This window comes from Gavia stellata, chromosome 2 (genome assembly GCF_030936135.1).
Source record: "Gavia stellata isolate bGavSte3 chromosome 2, bGavSte3.hap2, whole genome shotgun sequence".
Lineage (NCBI taxonomy): Eukaryota > Metazoa > Chordata > Aves > Gaviiformes > Gaviidae > Gavia > Gavia stellata.
Genome location: NC_082595.1, coordinates 112,612,750 through 112,633,765, shown reverse-complemented (window position 1 = coordinate 112,633,765; position 21,016 = coordinate 112,612,750). Strand labels below are relative to the sequence as shown.

General features: G+C 64.1%; 1 protein-coding gene across 2 annotated transcripts; it reads right to left on the bottom strand.

The window, feature by feature from the left end:
• Window positions 1-3,624: 3,624 nt before the first annotated feature.
• On the bottom strand, window positions 3,625-14,146 carry KIF3C (kinesin family member 3C). Of its 2 annotated transcripts, none has more exons than XM_059832778.1 (8): window positions 12,734-14,146; window positions 8,075-8,176; window positions 7,852-7,974; window positions 7,628-7,746; window positions 6,260-6,376; window positions 5,870-5,978; window positions 4,863-5,038; window positions 3,625-3,953 (listed from the first exon to the last, which is right to left on the bottom strand). In XM_059832778.1, exons 1-8 carry the CDS (start codon window positions 14,144-14,146, stop codon window positions 3,860-3,862), a joined length of 2,253 nt encoding a protein of 750 aa, XP_059688761.1. In that variant the 3' UTR covers window positions 3,625-3,859. The 2 variants fall into 2 exon arrangements, with proteins under 2 accessions (XP_059688761.1, XP_059688768.1); XM_059832785.1 differs by having other exon boundaries at window positions 5,870-5,972.
• Between the last annotated feature and the right edge of the window lie 6,870 nt (window positions 14,147-21,016).

Sequence of the window (21,016 nt, the reverse complement as noted above, 5' to 3'; positions counted from 1 at the left end):
CTTTGCTTTTACCCCCAAGCTCTTCACTCCTTCCTCTGCAAGACGCACCCTCCCCACGCGCGTGACCTGCGGGTGCTCCTGGCCAGCCCTCCCGCCCGGCTCCGGCCTCCCCCTTTGCCAGCCTCCCGTGCTGCGCCCAGCGCAGGCTGCAGACCTCGCCGCATCGACGCGGATAAACCCGACTGCGCCGGGGCCCGTTCCCGGTGTCGTGAAACAGCAGAAATAATACATGGAGAAATCCATGCGGGCAGGCGTTGGTGCCCCAGCTCGCACGGCAGCAGGAGCCCAAATCCCAAATCCTTGTCTCTAAACACACGCAGCCCGTGAGGTGCCCCTGAGCAGGGGACGCGATGCGGAGCTGCGCTTAGATTAACGCATCGGCTGCGGCACCGCCGTGCCGGCGGGTTCCAGCCGGCCGGCGCTGCGGATGAACGAGGCTGCGGACGCCCTTTGCAATGATGCTCATTCCTTTATTGGTGTCAGTGCCAGTTTTCCGAAGGGTGCTGGCGCTTTCTGCTCGTTCCCAGCACTGGGTCAAAGCTACGTTACAGCATATTGAAGAGGTGTCCATCCAAAGCCAGAGGGAGTGTGAGATTAATGACCTCTCTCCATACAGTATGTATAATATATATATATTTATAATATGACCTGTATATTCCTATGTATAGAGTGACAAGGATGGGCCACCATACAGTAAACTTTTGATTTCTAAACAAATCACCAGAGCAACAGGCACGAAAATTTGGTCCTAATCAAGCCCTCACCTTGTCAATCAATCCGAAACAGACCCGAACCACCCCCCTCGCAAAAAAAATATGCCCAAACCTGAAACCCAAAATAACTAAACAAACAATTAAACAATAAAAAAAAAAGCCCCAGCCCAGCCCCGTCCCCCCCTCCGGGATTTGCCCCCTGTACAGTCACTCACATTGACGGTAAATAGATCCCTTGGCTACACGCGCGCGCGCATCCACACACACCTACACACACTCCTATGTAAATACACACGCACCAACATACAAAGACCAAAGAACATTACAAATATACATCTGAGGTTGCTGCAGCGACGCAGAGAGGCTGCGGAGCCACCCGAGGCGGAGGGGAAAACGCCACCGTGAGCTCGCCCGGTCTCGGCTCAAATCACCAGCATCTGCTTACAACCTTCCTCGGGGTTTGTGCTAAGGACGTTGGGAGGTCGTCGGCAGCGGTGGAGAGAGACGGAGCGCGTGCACGGGAGATTGCCGGACCCACGCACATGATAGATGCGATACAAGCGGCACTTGGATGTTGCAAGCGGCTCAGCCCGTCCCCTGCTCCGGCTGCTCGCCCGCCCGTCCTGTGCTCTGCTGGAAGGGCTTCCACACGGATCCCACCGTGACCACAGTCCTGCTGGACCTCGACCTGTCCTTCGCCGTGACACAGATGAGGACCAAACCGTGGAGACCGTGGGGCACATCCACCCTTCGACACGATGCTCCATCGCCTGGGGCGAGCCAGGGGGAAGGAGAGGACACCATCAGCTCTTGAGCTTTGTTTCCCATGCCCTGGGTAGAGAACGGAGGTAAAAGAGACTGTCACTGGTTCACCACCTCAGGGCTCCACAAGCTGCTGATCCAGCTGAAGATGAACTTGGGGCAACTAGAAAACAAGGAAGGGAGGAAAATACATTCCTGCCGACCTCCCTGCAGACAGCTTCTCCCCTTTCTGAGGCCTGTGCTTCCTGACCCCGATGCCCAGACGCTATCCTGAAAATGAAATAAAGAACCGGGTCTCTCCTCCACTGGGTTTCACGGGGCCAGAGCCAGCTTGCTGCGGGGGATGCACACGGACAACGCCTTGGCTGCCGGCGGTACCTCATCCCAAGCCGTGGAAGGGACCCATCTCTCACTCCTGAAACAAGCCAGCTGCTGGGGCGGGGGAGAAGGGGACAAAGATCTCAGAGAAGGCAGAAGATGTTACAGAGCACAGGTGGGGAAGGGAAGATGGTGGCGGAGGGCAACAATCAAGAACACGAGGCAGGACAACGTTACAGGGATGGGGAGAAGACACCGCGCGGCAGAGCAGGGGATGTGTCAGGAGATGGGTGGGAAGCTCCGTGGACGCCCCAGCCCGGCCACATGGACCATGCCGATGGGACACTCCTGTTGGGTGGGACTTGCACTGCTCTGAAGTAGACGCAACTGATGTTTCTGCTCCGTGTCCGTGCCTCGTTCCCTCTCCCTCCCTCAGCCCGGGTCCTGCATGCAGGAGTCACCGGGGCGAGCGGTGACCAGTCCTCCAGTGGAAGAAACTCTCTTCATCGCCACAAGACACAGTTCCTACCTTGCAGTCTTCTCAGACCTGCCTTCCCAGGGACTGGCCTCAGCATACATCCGACTGAAGACCCGTATCCTCCCACGTGAACCTGGGGGTTGCTCCCTCATTCATTAGGATCTTGTCAAACAAACGGATCTCCCCACCTCTGCACATCCGGAAGCCGTCCCAGGGAAACCACAGCTGCTGGCCTGGCACTGCCAGGGATGGTCTTCAACAAGGACCCACCTTCCCTCAGTCGAATTGCTGAAAGCCGAATCTCTCAGGGACACCGAGGGATGTCCTGGCACCTACGTGTGCTGCTGCCTGGGACAGGTTTCAGATCGCCAGAGTGGCCTCATCGCTTGCCCCCTCTTATCCACTACCCGCTTCACATCCATCCCTCCATGACCCACGCGATCACCAGGAAATTTCTCCCAACTACGAGGTGGTAATACCACCCAACCACGTGGTATTAGCCAGCCCGGAGGAGAGCGATGTTGACGTCACCCCTCCGGGCATGACCATCTCGCCCTGCTTTTCTTCATTGCCTTCAGTTGCCAGGACGGTGATGACTCTCACCTCTGGTTTCACTTAGGTAGCGTTGCTCCCCAGACTACGTGCGCCTTTGGGAGGGGTGGGTGGAAGGGGACGGAGATTTCCATCTCCTGTTCTTGCTGTAAGGAGTTAAACACCCGCTTAGGGATGGGAGCAAGCGGGGGGTCCGGCAACGGAACGGGACAGGGCCAGCCGTCTCCAGAGTGTGGCACAGGCGAACAAAGTCCCGGCGCCACCGGGCCTGACTTGGTTTGGTTAATCTGCAAGCCCTCTGTGTGGATGGAGGTGGCATTCCTGGAGTGACAGCCATGCCCAGAAGTCAATGAGATGTCATTGCTGCCACCAGTGTTGACGTAGGCTGGAAAGTCCCTCTGGCCCTCTGACAAGCCCAGCGCAAGGTGCTGTCACCACGAAGTCCCCGAATCCTTGTAGAGATCGCCAAATTCCCTGGCACCCAGCAAAGCAAACGTGGCACCAGAGTCCAGGGCTGCCTCACCTTCTGCCAAAGCCACCAGAGAAGGGCGTGTGCTCTCTCCTGCCTGCTCTGCGGAGCACGACGGTGACCAGTACGCCGGTGGTGCCCACCCCAGCGGTGTCCCCGTGCCCCAGCCCTGCGGGGGGGCTGCGGCACCGGTGGCGTGGGGAGAGCTGGGAGCTGACCGTACCCGAGGAGCGGTCGGCGTGGTGCCCACTGCCAGCCTTGGATGTCCTCCAGTCCAAACGCGCCTCCTGACTCTGCGCATCAACCACTCCATAAATAAATATGTTAAATAAATAAAGTGACAGATCCAGATCGGGGAGGGGGGGCAGAAGGAAGGAGGGGGTATCTCCCCTCGCCCCGGGGGCTGTTCGTGAGTGTCTCACACAAACACACGCGCACACAAAGTAGCTGAAGACAAAGACGAACTGGGACCGGTGGAGATGCTGCCGGTTGGGGCCCCTTCCTCGGCCGTCGGTGGGGCACAGTCCTCACTGCGAGGCAGTGCGGGGCACGAGGGGGTCCGGGATGTCACTCCTGAGCTGGCATCGTGGCGGTGCACGGGGAGCTGGAGGTGAGGGAGACATGCGTGGTTGAGGATGGCAGCGACCGCGGCGTCTGGCACCTGGATGGGGAGACGAACAGAGAAAACCTGATTTCCTTCTCCTTCCCCTTCCCCTGCCTCCCGCTCTCCCCAAAATCCAGACATTTTCTCAGTCATTTGCTACGCGGGCAGCACAAAAGGACACCCAGTGTCGGGCAGGACGATACCGTGTGTCTTACCATGTGGGATATATCATCGAATCGCAGGATGGATTGGGTGGGAAGGGACCTTTCCAGGCCATCTAGTCCAGCCCCCTGCCATGAGCAGGGACATCTCCAACCAGACCAGGTTGCTCAGAGCCCCGTCCAACCTGACCTGGAATGTTTCCAGGGATGGGGCATCTACCACCTCTCTGGGCAACCTGGGCCAGGGTTTCACCACCCTTATTGTAAAGAATTTCTTCCTTAGATCTGGTCTGAATCTCCCCTCTTTTAGCTTAAAACCATTCCCCCTTGTCCTGTTGCTACAGGCCCTACCAAAAAGTTTCTCCCCATCTTTCCTACAAGCCCCCTTTAAGTACTGAAAGGCCGCAGGAAGGTCTCCCCAGAGCCTTCTCTTCTCCAGGCGGAACAACCCCATCTCTCCCAGCCTGTCCTCACAGCAGAGCTGTTCCAGCCCTCTGACCATCTCCGTGGCCTCCTCTGGACCCGCTCCAACAGGTCCATGTCTTCCCTGTGCTGAGATGTATATGATGATATATGACATCATCACCTTGGTTTTAATACGCATCCGACAACCATTACCAAAGCAATGTCAGCCGTATTTTAAAATCTGATCGCACCCCAACAACTCATGGCCAGTTTCAACCCCAAAAGGGGGCTTACAGCTCCGCCGTGACTCCTCCGCCCGCTCCAAGCCCATGTGCTGCCCCACACACAGCATTCCAGCCACGCCGCAGCCCCCCGCATCCCCCCCGCCGCCAGCACTCACCAGGAGCGGGACTTCCTCACCCGGGAGGCCGCCGGCCGCTCCAGGAGGCTGTCCAGGTGCATCAGCCTCTCCAGGTGGAGAGCCCGGGGGTCCTGCTCTGCCGGGTCCCTGCTCCGCTCAAACTCGAAGATGGCCGGAGGGGAGAGGTCCAGCTCCAAGAACATGATGTTCTCAGCCTGCAGCAGGACAGGGCAAAGAGAAGGCCAACACGGGGAGTCACCACGTGGCAAAACACGGCACCAGCTCCGGCAAGTCCACACTGCGGAGAGAAGCTGACTGGCACACCGGGGAGTGGGACCGTTCTCTGGCTGCCGCAGCCTCAGGGCAAACTCCAAACTGGAGCGGAGGCTCCCTGCCCTGCTCAGGCTCTTCTGGTCTTGCCTGGGGCTGAGTCAGCATGCAAAGCTGAATGTCCCTGTCCTTTCAAATGGCAGGAGCTGCCAGCGCCAGTGAGCCAGCAGCTCAAGGACCGGCTGAGAGCACGGCCACTGATCCTGCCAAGTGGGAGGATAAAGCTGGGAGCTTGATCTGACCTATCTCAAATCATCGTGAGGTTGTTTACTCCATCTTCTCTCCCACTGTTCATCCATCCATCCATCAACCATCTATCCATCCAACCATCTATCCATCCATCCACCCACCCACCGACCCACCACCCATCCATCCAACCATCGATCCATCCAACCATCCATCCATCAACCATCTATCCATCCAACCATCTATCCATCCAACCATCTATCCATCCATCCACCCACCCACCGACCCACCACCCATCCATCCAACCATCCATCCATCCAACCATCCATCCATCCATCCAACCCTCTATCCATCCACCCACCCATCCATCCAACCATCCAACCATCCATCCACCCACCCTCCCACCCCCCACCCACCCATCCATCCATCCCTCCCTCCCTCCCTCCCTCCCTCCCTCCATCCCATTTATCCATCCCATTTATCCAATGACTTCTTGTCCCGCCGGCACGCACCAGCGCCCTCTCACTTACCCGGTACCGAGGATGAGATCCCATGGCCATGGCCACGCGGGCGTACTGGCTGATGGGTCTCTTGTACCCCACCGCAGAGGTAGGCCGCTTCTTCATTTGGTTGCTGTTTCTAAAAAATACATTAAGAGAGGAACATTTATTGGAGAACATAAATTCCTGCTCAAAACGCATCCAAACAGTGACGAATGGAGCTCATCGACAGGGAGTGAAGGGTGGCCCTTGCTGGTGGGGCTTGGCTTGGAGAGGATTTCCACCCGTAGACACCTGCAAGCATCCCGGGGTCCCCGATGCCCGCCCAGCCCCGGGGACATCCCTGCCCCACAGGCAGAGGCTTCGTGCCTGCAGGTCGGCAGCGCTGGGGCAGAGGGTGGGTCGGGGCCCGGGACGTACCCTCCGGTGGGCACCAGCGGCTGGAACTTCCACTGGTCCTCCTCACCGTCGAAGTACAGGCGGTTCATGATCTTGTTCTTCTCTTCCGGTGGGATGAAGTTCTCGATGATCAAGTACCTGAGCGAGTGACCGGCCAAGAGAGAGACGGGGCGGGAGCAAGGGGGTGGGAAGGAGCAGGAGAAGAAGGAGTTAATGTGACAAGTGCCAGAAAACAGGTCGGAAAGGGACGTCAGGAAGAGAGGGAGACACAAGGAAATGGGAAAACATCCAGAAGATGGAAACACGACGGAAATGGAGAGGTTGAAGCAATAGATCCAGCCGACAGAGAGGCGAGAGAGGCAGGAGAGGGAGCGCAGAGGAAGACGGTCATCAGAGAGGAGCAAGGACACTCTCCAAGCAAGGACACTTCCTCCAGGCAGGGACCCCCGTCTCCTCTCCGCACCCGTCCGCTCCCCCAGCTGCCCAACCAGGAAATAAAGGAAATAAAGGGAAGCTCAATGATGCAAAACGGACCCCAAAGGGAATCTTTTTTTCCCCATTTTTTTGGGGCAAATTGAGCAGCTGCAGAAAATTGTTTCGAGTCGCTGAGTTGCTTCATTGAGTTGCCGGCTTTTAAAAAGTTTGAGTCATGTTCGAAGGGAAAGGTGGCAAAATTTGAAACGCAATTTAGTTCCTAGTAAAAGTATAAATATGTTATCTTGAAAATGCTAAAATATATATATATACATAGGTGGGGTTTTTTAAAGATACTGAATAAGATTGTTTGAAGTGGAAACAAACCCACGAAAGGCGGTGGACCAGCAGCTGCATCTCCTGCTGGGAGGTTCCTGGAGGGAAAACGCTGCCCGGCTTTGCCGGCTGCCACTGTCGTGCCGGGAGCCCCCGCGGGGCCGGGGCTCACCCCGCGTCCCCCCGAAGCTGCTCTCCCTCCGAGGACCGCGCTGGGGCCGGAGCAGGTCTCCGGGTGCCCTCGGGGGACGCTTACCTCCAGCCACCACCGCCACGTCCCGTAGCTCAGCCGTAGCCCACACTGCTGCTCTGCTGCCGTTTCTCCTTGTGTATTTTCTGGTTTTTCACCTTTCTCAGCAACTTTTTAATACTCTTGCATGCGACTCACCCAGCGCAAGAGAGTTAAATATGTTTTACACCTTCTGCCACCGCTGACGGGGTAGGAAGCGCTCAGTTGTCCCTGTCAGCAGACGTATCGCTCCCTCCAGCTGCACACCCCAGCTTTGCTCCGTGCACCCCAGCTCTGCTCTGAGCACCCCAGCTCTGCTCTGAGCACCCAGCTCTGCTGTGTGCACCCCAGTTCTGCCCTGCACACCCCTCACAGCTGTGCCCAGGCGCGGGGGACGCACGACCACCTACTTGAGCTTCAGCTCCCGCGTCTGCTCGTTCTGCGCCTCCTCCAGGTCCTGGCGCACGCGGATGTACTCGTCGTGCTGGTCCTGGATCTCCGCCTTCACGGCCTGCAGCTTGGCGTACAGCTGGGGGAGAGGAGCAGCCCCTCAGCCCCGCGCCTCGGGGGCTGCGGTCAGCCCCGGGGCTCCGGCGGCCGGAGGGACGGTCGTCGCCGCCTGCCACGCTCTCACCTTCTTCAGCTTCTTGGTTTTGATCTCCACCTCCTGCTGCAGGGAGGTGTACGTCTCCCGCAGCTCCATGGTCTCCTCATCCCGCAGCAACATCTCCTGCTGCATCTCCCGCTCCCGGCGTTTCTGCAGCGCAGGGGGAAACTCTCAGAGCCGGGAGGGGGAACCGGCCCCCCGGGACGCCCCTGTCGCCCGCCGAAGCCGGGTCAGGCCCCCGTGCCGTTACCTGCTCGGCTATCTCCTGCCGCTTCAGCTCCAGCATCTTCTGCTGCTCGTTCGTGTGGTCCACGATGGTCCTGCCACCGATGAGCAGCTTGCTCTCCATCGCCTGGGAGGGACAGAGCGGGGTGGGGGGTCACAGCACGGCCCCACGGGGTTTGCCCCAGGCCATCCTCACCAGGTGGTCACCCCGTCCCTGGTCCCCGTCCTGGGCACCCTGTCCTCACCCTGGTTTCAGGGAGGTGGGAGCTTTCGGTGCGACACACGCTTCGATCCCCAGCTAATGGGGAGGGGGCTGCGCATGGATGCCAACGAGCTTGGGGCCGGCTCAGCGCCGCCGGGCGCAGCGGCGGGGGCTGGAGCGGGGGCTGCGCGTGCCGTGCCCCCTCCGCAGGGACGTGGCGTGGGGCTGCTGGCGCCGAGCCCAGGCTGTTTCGGGTCCCGCTTCCTTCCGCACAGCTGCGAGCCCGCGGGACGCCGCGGATGTGCAGCAGCTGCTGGCAGCGGGGCCCCGGCCCCGGATGCCCACCCGTGGCCAAGCCATGCTGATCCGTGCCAAGCCGTGCCGAGCCGTGCAGAGCTGGGCGGAGGGGCTCTGCCCGACCCCCTCATCCCACCCTGTCCCATCCCACCCATTCCATCCCACCCCAGCTGCGTTTCCCTTTGCCTCCCTGGGGAAAGGGGCTCCCCTGTCCCATGGCTGCCCTCCCGCACGCACATACGTGTACGTGCACACACGTATGCACGTGCCTGTGCGCAGTCACACCCCTGCACACACACGCACTCGTACGCATGCACATGCACATTTCTACACACACGCCCAAGCGTGCAGATGTTTACGCTCACAGACAGGCACACTCCCCTCTACCCCATGCACACGCACATCAGTACGCTCATGGGCGCACACGCATGCATGCCCATGTGTGTGCACAGGCACAGCGGTGCGCACACACGTGCCGGCTCTGTGCACACATGCCGGATACGCGTGTACACGCGTGCCGGTGCGTGTACAAACGCCGGGTGTCTGTGCGCACCCATGCATGATGTGAGCCTGCTACACAGATGCGTGTGCACCCGTGCACAGCGTGCATGCACACCCGTAGCCGCGTCACCGTGTCAGCGGGACAGTGTGGCTGGCACTGCGGGGGGGCACCCTCTGCCCCCCACGGCTGCGTCTCAGGGGCGTGAGTGGGGATGGATCCAGACATCCCAACGCCACCACACACGGCTTTAAAAATTAATCTCCCAGACAGCGCCAGCGGCAGCACCGCCCGCCGCCGTCCCCAGGGTGTCCCTGCCAGCCGCTGACCGCTACCGCACCAGCACGTGACTGCCCTCACCCACAGGCATGCATGCCTGGGGTCCCCCTGCACCCCCTGAATTGAGAGCCCCGAATGCGGAGCTCCGTCCCTGCTCCCCGCCGCACCTGGGCCCCCCCCCCCCGCTGCCATCGCCAAGGCCCTCCCAGGCAGGAGGGCCGTGACACCACGCCAAGGGGGACGCTGGCGCTGGGGGGGGGGGCACACGTGGCATTCATCGATGCCACCCCTGGGCAGGGCTCTTCTGGGGGTGCTGTGTCCCCTGGCCGCACCCCAGCACCGTCCTGGGCACAGAGGTGGGTGCTCAGGCAAACCGCAGAGCGCCGTTCGCACCGACAGCTAGCTGGGGCCATACTCCATTCCCGTTTTTCCCATTTTCTCCCCTTCCCGGCCCCACTCCCGGCGGGACGGCTGCGGGAGTGCGCAGGGTGGGGTTTTAGGGGTGTGCAAGCGCCCCCCCAGCACCCGTGGGACAACCGCCACATCCCACCATACCACCACATACCACCACTTCCCACCTTCCCCCGCCCCCCTGAGACCCTCACAGCCGTTCACTGCTGTGGGGCACACAGCCCCCCCGACTCTGCTGCACCCTCCCGCCCCCCGACACCGGGGATTCATCCTTCCTCCTGGCCCCACCACCTTGCGTTGGGTGCCACTGGCAGGGCGTTTTGCCGGGAAGCCACCGGGCTGAGACCCCCAAGGGCAGCCCCCCCTGCCCAGCCCCATGCCATGCCCGGGGCAGCCGGACTGGGGGCACTGGGGCTCTAGGGGCCCCCCGCCCCTCACACCTCCTCCTCCAAAGCTGGTTCTTGGCTGGTCCCAGTTGCACGCCGTGCTGGCCCGTGGCCCCTGGGCCCTGCTGGGGCGCATCCTGCCCCAGCGGTACCAGGTGGGAGCAGGGAGGGGACCGGGGGGGACCGGGCAGGTGCTGGGACGATGCTTGGCCAGGGCACGGTGCTGCCAGCCCTCCCCGCACGGTTCACCGCCAGCTACCGCCTTCGCCGGGGGATTAAGGGGCTTCTTAGCGCTGATGTTTTCTCCCCGCCAAAGTATTTATTCCCTTTAACGAAGACAACTCCCAATCTTCTTTAGCGCGTGGGACAGATTGAATGCTAAGCCTCTCATGGCAACTCATTTCCGGCACCCAAATAACTTCCCCGGCACTTTCCCGCCCGCTGACCCCGGCCTCGGCACCAGGCAGAGCCGCCGGGCGAGGGGTCCGGAGCAGCCGCACCCAGCACCCTGGGCAAGCCGGGGCAGGGGCTCCCCCGCAGCCTGCTGCTGCAGCACAGCCCCTCCGCCAAGGTGCACATCTGGGCGCCAAGGTGCACATCTGGGTGCCAAGGTGCACATCTGCCGGGGCGGGCTGGCCCCCGCCTCTCCGAGCTCGATGCTGCTGCCACGTCCCAGCTGGTCGGTGGGGCCGGGCCCCAGCTGTGCCAGGCGGCAGAGGCAGAGCTGACGTCCATGAGCACGACGGGGAGACGGGGTCCAGCGCGCGTCACCCGCGTGTGTGTGGGGCACCCCGTGTCCCACCAGTCACTACGGCTGCCTTTGCCGTGGTCACTATGGAGCCGTTAAAACGCATGAGCAGGACACGGCTCTTTTCATGCCGGGGGCTCCTTGCCTGGTCCCGCTGCGTGGCGGAGACGCCCGCGGGCACCGGGAAGCCACCCAGTGCCCCCCACAACGTCCCCCCACGCAGGCCCCTGGCAGTGCCCAGAGGGGTGAGCGTCATGGCAGGATCTGCCCCTCCATCGCTGGCACAGGGGGGATTTTTGCCCCCTGGGGCGATACCTCGCTGGTGTGACTGTACCATACCCCCGTGCCTGGAGGGTCCCAGCGTGGGGAGCGGCTCCAAAGGCCACCAAAAGGGATGCGGCGTCATCTCGCCTCCGGTCCTGCCTCGTTACTCAGCAGTTACAGGACACGCAGTGGCCCCGAGCCAGCCCCGCTGCGCCGTGCCGGACGAGGAGACCGCGCGGGACGGCTGCCAGCGACAACCTGCACTCCACCGCAGTGGTGGGGGAAACGGCTGCGGGGAGCCCACCTCTGCGCCAAGCATCCTGCTCCACCGGGACACCCATCACGGGACATCCGTCATGCCAGCCAGCGAACGGTGTCGCTCCCACGGCTTCGCTCCGGCGGCATGTCCCAGCGTGAGCCTGCGGGTCTCTGTGCAGGCATCCAGGCATGGCCACGCATCCCTGGGAATGATCATGCATCCCTGGGCACGGCCACGCATCCCTGGGCACGGCCACGCATCCCTGGGGCTGCACCAAACACGGCTCTGGCCATGGAGGAGAGCACGAGAGCATCCCCCTGCTCAGCCCCTGAACTCCCAGGCAGGGACCGACACCCCGGGCACGTCTCCGCCTGGAGGGCTCCGTGCCAGGTCTCCAGCCCGGCCACCGCATCCGGGCCACCACGGTGACGGAGGGGCTGTGCCGGAGTGTGACGCGGCAGGTCAGGGTGCTGGGGCTCCTTCCCCACTGCCGTGACCGTCGTCCCAGCCCTGCGCTCACGCCGGCCCCGCAGCAGCTGCGGGTGGGTGGGAGTGGGTCGGGACCCCCCAGCCTCACCGGGGACAGGGCTGGGGTGGGGGGGACAGTGATGCGGCCCCGGACCCGCAGCACGGTTGCCTGGGGCTGGGCTGGGGCTGCCGCGACCCCGCTCGTGCTCAGCCCCGCGTTCCCCAGCACCCCTGAGCCGGTGGCGTGCAACACCTGGAGGGTGCCAGTAACGTGCCCCCACCCGCCCCGCTCCGGCTCGGGGGTGCCAGGAAGGATTTGAGGCGGGGAAGGGGGACAGGGGTCCCTGCAGAGCTGCCAGGCCCTGCCTGCGGGCTCGCAGCCCTGCCCGTTCCCAGCGGAGCCCTGCGGGCTCGTGGGAGCCGTGGGGTCGGCCAGAACCGGGGGGCAGAACCGGGGGGGCAGGCGGTGCCGCGTCCCCAGCCCCAGCCCTGGGCGTGTTCCCGGGGCCACGGGGGACGAATCTGCAGCATCACTCCCCCCCCCACCCCGCTGCAAGATGCTTTGTTGTGCCGAGGAGGGACGAGAGCTGAGCACAGCAAACTCATGCCACCAACGATCCACTCCCTCACGGCCCTTCCCACCCGCAGGAGCTCCCGCACAAGGTCCCCAGGCAGGTCCGCGTCTGAGGGCGACCCCAGCCCACCGCTACACGGGAGCACGGGGCTGCCCTTGGGCACCTTGCTCGGACATCCTGCTCGGGGACCTTGCTCGGGCACCCTGCTTGGGACCCCTTCACGCACCCCACGAGGGGCTGGAGGCAAAGCAGGGCTTCCCCCAGCATCGCTCGCGAGGGCGCGTGGCGACACGTACCTTGTACTTGGTGGCCAGCAGCTCCGTGGCCTCCTGCTCCTTCCGCAGATCCTCTATCATCTTCTCCTTCTCCTGCAGCAGCTTCTGCTTCTCCTCACTGACCAGGCTGTGGTCATCCTGGATGGCCGCCTTCTCCTCTTCCAGCCTCTCCTTCTGCTCCTTCAAGTAATTCTCCATGTTCTTCTCCAGGCCGTCCTCGTTGTCGTCCTCCCCTTCGTTCTCCGTGGCGCTTTCTCCATCCACCACTTTCTTCCTCCGGCTGCTCCTTCTCCTCTTCTTCCCCAGCATGCCGCGTTTCTCCAGCTGGGCTTTCAGGCGGACAATCTCCTCCTGGAACTCCCGCAGCAAGGTGTCCTTGGGGTCCTCGTTCACCCGGGGCTTGTTCTTGATGTTCTTGGCCCTGTTGGCGAACCTGAGGGTGGAGAGGCTCTCGTCGTAGCTGTGAGAGGCCGGGCCCAAGGTGGCCACCATGATGGTCTTGGCGTTGCCCCCGAGGGAGTCCTGCAGCAGGCGGGTCAGCTTGGAGTCCCGGTAGGGGATGTGGGTGCTCTTGCCGTCCACGAGGGCGGAGATGACGTTCCCCAAGGCGGAGAGGGAGAGGTTGATCTTGGACGCTTCCTTGGGGCGCTCTCCGTGGGCCCCCATTTTGCTCTGGCGCTCGCTGCCGGCCAGGTCCACCAGGTTGAGCTTGCCCACGCGGATGTGCTCCTCGCCGTCCGGCCCCGTCTCGCTGCACTCGATGGTGATGAGGAATATGGCGTGGGAGCGGGAGCTGTGCTCGTTCATGTTGGTGCTGCCCACCGACCGCGTCTGGCTCCCCAGGTTCATCACGTGCTCGATCTCCTTGACGTTCTTGGTCACGAAGGAGGAGAGGTCCTTGATGTACACCCCCGTCTCGGGGTTCTCCTTCAGCTCCAGCTTCTTGCTCTGGTCCTTGGCGAGGAGGTCCCTGATCTCCTCCTGGTAGATCTCCAGGTACGAGGCCCTCACCAGGTACTGCTGGTTCTGCGAGCGGGAGATGTGGGTGAAGATGTGCTCGAAGGAGATGGGGATGATGCCCCGCTTCTCCGGCTCCGCCCAGGCCCCCTGCATGGTGTAGGTCTTGCCGGTGCCGGTCTGGCCGTAGGCGAAGATGGTGCCGTTGAAGCCCTGCAGCACCGAGTCTATCAGCGGCCGGACCGTCTCGTCGTAGAGGTCCGCCTGCTTGGAGCTGGCGTCGTAGACGGCGTCGAAGGTGAAGGTCTTGGGCAGCTCGCCCGGGGCGGCGCGGGGGTTCCGGATGCTCACCTGCCCCAGCTTGACGTCCAGCTCCAGGACGCGCTCGTAGCCCGCCGCCTCCTCCTTCCTGCTCATGGGCCGGCACCGGGCCACCACCTTCAGCGCCTCGCAGCCGCTGCGGGACTTACCGGCCATGGCGGCGGCGGGCGGGGCCGGGCGCGGCGGCGGCGGCGGGCGGTGGCGGGCGGCGGGGCGGCTCAGCCGCGCTGCCCCCGGGGCATCCCCGGGGCCGGGGCCGGGCGGGGGCCGCGGGCGCGGCGGGGCGGGGGGCGGCGGGGCGGCCCCGCCGGGCGCTCGCTCATGGCAGCGCGGCCGCTGCGCCCCGCCCGCGCGCGGGGACGGGCGGGGCGGGCGGGGCGGGGCCCGCGGGGGCGGGCGGCGCGGCTGATTGGCTGCGGCCGCGCGGGGGCGGGGGCGGGCGGCGGCGCGGGGCGGGACCGGCCCCCCCCGGGCAGGCCGGGAGCTGTAGTCCCGCCTTTGTGCTGCGCCGCGGCGGGGGGGGGGGGGGAGGCGGGAGTGCGGGGCGGGGGTGCGGGAGGCAGGGCTGGGATGCAGGATTGGGATGCAGGGCTGGGATGCGGGATGCAGGGCTGGGATGAGGGATGCAGGATGCAGGATGCAGGGCAGGGATGCGGGATGCAGGGCTGGGATGCAGGAGTGGGATGCGGGATGCAGGGCTGGGATGCAGGATGCAGGATGCGGGATGCAGGACTGGGATGAGGGATGCAGGACTGGGATGAGGGATGCAGGATGCAGGATGCAGGATGCAGGGCAGGGATGCAGGAGGCAGGGCTGGGATGCAGAGCTGGGATGCAGGATTGGGATGCGGGATGCAGGGCTGGGATGCGGGATGCAGGGCTGGGATGCGGGATGCAGGATGCGGGATGCAGGATGCAGGGCAGGGATGCAGGAGGCAGGGCTGGGATGCGGGATGCAGGGCTGGGATGCAGGATTGGGATGCAGGATTGGGATGCGGGATGCAGGACTGGGATGCGGGATGCAGGATGCGGGATGCAGGGCAGGGATGCAGGAGGCAGGGCTGGGATGCAGGATTGGGATGCGGGATGCAGGATTGAGATGCAGGATGCAGGGCTGGGATGCAGAGCTGGGATGCAGGACTGGGACACAGGATGCAGGACTGGGATGCGGGATGCAGGGCTGGGATGCAGGATGCGGGATGCAGGATGTGGGATGCAGGACTGGGATGCGGGATGCAGGGCAGGGATGCAGGAGGCAGGGCTGGGATGCAGAGCTGGGATGCAGGATTGGGACACAGGATGCAGGACTGGGATGCAGGAGGCAGGGCTGGGATGAGGGATGTGGGGCTGGGGTGCGGGATGCAGGGCAGGGATGCAGGACTGGGGTGCAAGATAGAGGACTGGGATGCAGGATGCAGGGCTGGGATGTGGGATGCAGAGTGCATGACGTGGGATGCAGGATTGGGATACAGAATGCAGAATTGGGATGTGGAATACAGGACTGGGACAAAGGATTGGGATGTAGAATGCAGCATGCAGGATGTGAGATACAGGATGCAGGACTGGGATGCCCGAGGGAGGGTACAGGAGGTAGGATACAGGTTCAGGATTGGGGTGCGGGATGCAGGCAGGACACATGATGTGGGATGCAGGACTGGGATGCAGGATGCAGAGTAATTTTGTGGGATGCAGGAGGCAGGATTGGGATGTGCAATGGAGGGTACAAGACGTGGGATAGGGGTTCAGGATTGGGATGCAGGATGCAGGCTATATGAGTGGGATGCGGGATGCAGGATTGGGATGTGGGATGGAGGGTGCAGGATGTGAGCTGCAGGAGGCAGGACTGGGATGCGGGATGCAAGGTACATGATGTGGGATAAGGGATGCAGGACTGGGACGCAGGGTGCGGGATGGAGGATAGGAGAGGCAGGAGAGGGCAGGGGGAAGTGCCCAGCCCCAGCAGGCCGGCAGGGAGAAAGCTCTTTCCTCGGGCCTGGCACCTCGGGCAGGGACACAGGAGGCAGGGCTGGGATGAGGGATGCGGGGCTGGGGTGCGGGATGCAGGGCTGGGAAGCAGAGCTGGGATGTAGGATACAGGACTGGGATGCAGGATGCAGGGCTGGGATGCGGGACTGGGATGTGGGATGAAGGATGTGGGATTGGGATGCAGGATGCAGGACTGGGATGCGGGATGCAGGGCTGGGATGTGGGATGCCCATCTCCTGTGGGGCCAGGGCAGCGTCGCCCTCGCCAGCCGCCCCTGCGGCGTTTCGGTGACGCCGGGCTGCCCCAGGCTGTGCGTGCCCTCACCGCAGCAAACCCCGGCCTGCCGGTCCCGGTCCCCAGCCCTGTCCCTCTGCCAGCCCCGGCACGGCGGGCGCGTCCCTGCATGGGCTCGCTTGCGGCCCAGCGGGAATAATCCTGGCGCCTTACGGGAGAGGCAGCCCGGGGCTTCGGTGGGAGATTAAACGTTCTAGCGGTTAATCGAGTCTCAGCAGCCGCCCGTTCCCCGGAACCAGAGATTATCCCATAATTAATTAATTAGGGTATTTGCTGCCATAGGCAGGGCTGCCTGGTGCAATCCAAGCCCTCTTGCGGGACGGGGCGGGGGGGACGGGGGACGGTCCCCTCCCCAGTGGCACAGCCCCAGCGATGGAGGGGGACAGAGGTGACAATGGAGGGCATGATGGAGGGGGTGGAAGGGGGATGCCGCAGGGATGGAGGGGAGATGGAAGTGGGATGGGGGGACAATGGAGGGAGGATGCAGGGGGGGTTGGAGAAGATGATGGGGAGGGTGGAGGGGGGTGGAGAGGGGATGGAGGGGGATGGAAGCTTCAGTGGAGGGCATGATGGGGGGGGTGGAAGGGGGGATGCAGCAGCGATGGAGGGGGGGATGGAGGGGGGGTGGGAGGGACAATGCAGGGGGGGGATGGAGACCGAGGCAGGGGTGGGATGGAGATGATGGGGAGGGTGGAGGGGAATCGAGGGGGCAATAGAAGTGGGTGGAGGAGGGATGGAGGGGGTGATGGGGGGATGGAGGGGTGGTGGAGAGGGGGGTGGAGGGGGTGGAGGAGGGATGGAAGGGCAATGGAGGGGATGGGGGCACTATGGAGAGGGGATGGAGAAGGGATGAAGGGGGCGATGGGGAGAGGGAGGGGGTAGAGTGGAAGGAGGGGATGATGGGGGATGGTGGGGGCTATGGAGGGGGTGACTGCTGGGCTGCCCCGAGCCCAGTGCTGGAGGACGAGGACAGGGCACCGCAGGACTGGGGTTTACCCCGCGCCAGGCTGCAGAGTGGGGCCGGGCAGCACCAGACCCCATGTGTGCGTCCGGGGGGGTCCCACCAGGCTGTGGGTGGGACTGATGCCACTTCTCCCCACGGGCACCCGGGGCAGCCGTGCCCCTGGCTCCGTGCTCCCCCTCGCCTCGGGCTCTGCCAGCACCCGGCACTGCCCCATGGCACTGCCACAGCCTCCGGGATGACGCAGAGCAGCACAGGAGTCTGCACCAGGGCCGCCTCCCCTCTCCTGCCCTGTCCCAGGGAAGGGTCCGTCCACAGGACCAAGGGTCTGCCCCCCTGCAGATGCCCCATGCCATGGGCATGGCTGTTAGGAGGGGGTCAGCCCCCCCCAGGGCCAGCACAGGCCTGATGGTCCGTCCCTGCTGCAGCCCCTGCGTCCTGGCTCCCTCCTAAGCCCCTGTACCGTGGGGCAGGGACCCTGGTGCTGCCCAGCTCTGCCTGTGGCACCGGCCCGGCGTCCCCAAGGCGGATGGGTTCAAGGGCGCCGTAGCCCTGGTCCCCCGGCAGCCCCCGGCCACGGTGCCCCTGCCCCAAATCCCCCGCAGGACTGTGCTGCGGTGACGGGTAGGGGTGACACGTAGGAAGGGCATGACATAAGGGCAAAGTGACATAGAGGGACAAAGTGACATGTCAGGATGGGGTGACCTGTAGGGACACAGCGACATAGGGATGCGGTGACATGTAGGGGCAGAATGACATGGAGGGACACAGTGCCATGCAGGGCAGGGTGCCACGCAGGGCTGGGTGCCACGCAGGACTGGGTGCCATGTAGGGACAGTCCCTCGCCCGCAGGTGTCAGCACCAGACCGGAGCACGCTGCGGGTGGCCGGTGGCCTCTGGCCTGGCCTCGGGGCTGACCTTTAGGGCAGCCCAGGGCTGCCCCCCCGGTGGTGGGGCTGGGGGGCCAGCGGACCCTCATTGTGCCCCTCCTGGGCCAGCCCCGGGGTGCATGGGCAGGGGCACTATGGGGCACAGGGTCACCCACCCCACAGCAGCCCCCAAAGCAGCCGGGGCAGAGCCCTGACCCCCCGCTGCTCCCCCCGCTTTGTTCCATGGGGGAATACAGTGCCTATGGGGCCACACTGTGGGCCCCAGGGGACCCCCATCACCAGCTTTATCCCATCCATGTGTGAGGAGGGGGTGTGGGGACCCTGGGGCAGCCCTGGCCGGGTAGGGGTCCCGGTGGCATGGCCGGTGATGTCCCGGTGTGGCTGGCGGTGCGGGATGGCTGTGGGTGGCCAAGCGCCCGTGGGGCCGGATCACTGGGTCCTGAGTCACGGGGTGGGGTGCAGGGTGAGTCCCGGGGCGGAGGGAGCCCCGCAGTGACTCACGGCCCCCCTGGCCCCCCCAGCGGGTCCCCGTGTGGGGTGAGGGGGGCACCGCCCCGCTCCCACCCAGACCCCAGGGTTTGAGGGTCTCTATGGCCCCCCAGGGATGCTGCCCCCTCCCTCGTTCGCTGCAGGTACCGCACCGGTGTCAGTGCCATGGCCAAGGTGGGGCCGAGCATCATAGGGGGTGACACTGGGCTGGCCAGGACGGGGGACACGGTCCAGGTGCCACACGGGGGTGGGATGCCATTGGAGGCCTGACGATGGGCCTGGGTCAGCCACAGATTGCTGGTGCTGCTGCAGCGGGGCTGGGGGGGTCCCAGTTCCCGCAGCCTCAGCTTTCCCGTTCCTCCCTGTCCCGTGTCCCCATGTCCCACGGCCACCCGGGGACATTGCAGCCATCCCTCAGGCATCATGGCTGCTGTCGGAACAACGCAGACACCCCTGAGAGGTCATATCCATCCCTTGGAAATCTGGCTGGCTTTGGGTACCATGGCCACCCCTGGGACACCACTGCCCTCCCTGGGACACTGTGGTCACCCCCAGGCCACTGCAGCCATCCTTGGGACATCGCAGCCGTCCCTGGGACACTGTGGCCAGCCCTGAGGCACCACTGCCAGCACCGTGGTCAACCCTGGGCCACCAAGGTTGTCCCTGGGACAGCACAGTCACCTCTGGGACACTGCGGCCACCACTGAAACACTGTGGCCACCCCTGGGACACTGCGGCCATCTCTGGGACACTGCAGCCATCTCTGGGACACCACAGCTATCTCTGGGACACCTTGGCACCACTGCGACACTGTGGCCACCCCTGGGACACTGCGACCATCTCTGGGACACCGTGCCACCCCTGGCCATCCCTTGCTCTGCCCCGTCCTGGCCGCCGGTGGTCCCCGGCCCCCCGGGGTGCTAGGCAGAGGGCACTGGGGGCAGTTTCCCCTTGGGTTTCTTCCCACCCCACTGCTTCCCGGGTCCCCCCCGGCCCTGCCTGTGCTGGGTCCCCAGTGCCGCCCCATCCCGGGGTGGGATGGGAAGGGGCTACAGCCCCCGGAACCCCCCACGCTCCCATGGAAACACAGCCAAGCTCCACTCTGGGGAGATGCTCTGCGCTGGAAAAAATGCTGGAAAATGCCAAATGAGCCAATTCCTAGCCCTCGCGGGTGGCCGGGGGGAGCTGGGGGGGCTGTGGTCCTGTATCCCCCCCACCATTGGGACACCCAGCACCCTCCATCCCGGGGCAGCCCACCAGGACAAGGCATCTCCTGGGGATGGGGGTGTCCGGGGCTGCCCAGACTTGGCAAAGCCGTGGGCTGGAGTCATTCAGGAATTCAAGGGGAGAGGGAGGGAAGCCCTGCCGAGCCAGGCAGGTTTCCGGCAGCAGCTCTGGCCAAATCGTGCCAGCGTCACTCGCAGTGAGGCCGGAGGCTGTGCCGATGAGGGTGGCTGTGATGGAGAGCCCTCCAGCTCAACGTCCATGGCACAGTGACAGCGGGGCAGCAAGGATGGATGGGCAGCAGGGCCCTGCCAGTGCCGGGTGCTGGCAGCGGGGCGGCAGGAGACCTTGCGACGCCCTTCCCACCATCTGCCCCAGCCTCTCGGGTTTCCCTGGATGCCTGGCCTGGGCAGCAGCATCAGCCGGAGCTGGGCAGACGTGGGAGGGGAGGGACGCCCAATGCCGGTGCTGGCGGTGATGCTCTGACACCTGCAGGACCCTGTGGTCCCCATCCCATCTCCTTCAGCGCTGTGGTCCCTGGGGCAGTTGGGCCACCCTGGGCTCTCTGCCGCGGCCCTGCACAAGAGGAAATGGTGCCAGGGACGTGCTGCGACCTGCCCCACGTGCCCCAGTGCAGTAGCTCCCCCAAGCCACAGACAGCCCCGTTTCCCCATGGACAGACGGTGCTCAGCCCCCCGCTGCACCCGCCGTGGGGCTGGCCAGTGCCGCTGGCTCCCTCCTCCCCAAGCCCTTGTCCGAGGTTGTCTCAAAACTGCTCCGACCGCAGCCTCAACTCAGGGCTGGGACGCAGAACGGGGCTGATGGCACTTGGCCTCTGCTTCCTCCCGCTAGGCTCCTCATCATCCACACGATCCCTCATTCCCAGGTGCCGGTGCCATTCAGCGTGGCTCGCTGCCCCTGCCCGGGCCTTGGCAGCCCGAGGCTGCAGCAGGAGCGCTCCCAGGCTGCCAAAACCTGCCAGAAAAATGGTGCTGGGGCTCAAGGAGCATCCTCTGGGCAGAGTCCTGCTACAGCCGGCGGGGTCCCAGGGGGCACCACCGTCCCTAGGGGGGACCGCAGCCCTCTGTGATGCTGCTGCGGGGACACACAGGAGCTCACAGGTTGGGAGTGGGGACATGGGCTGGGATCAGGGACACGGTCTCCATGCTGGCAGCATTGGGTT

Coding starts and splice junctions, on each gene's coding strand:
- KIF3C (XM_059832778.1), bottom strand. CDS start 14,146: ATGGCCGGTAAGTCCCGCAGCGGCTGCGAGGCGCTGAAGGTGGTGGCC. Junction 7,975..8,074: donor GGCAGGAGATAGCCGAGCAG/GTAACGGCACGG, acceptor CCTGCGCTGCAG/AAACGCCGGGAGCGGGAGAT. Junction 5,979..6,259: donor CCGCTGGTGCCCACCGGAGG/GTACGTCCCGGG, acceptor TGTATTTTTTAG/AAACAGCAACCAAATGAAGA.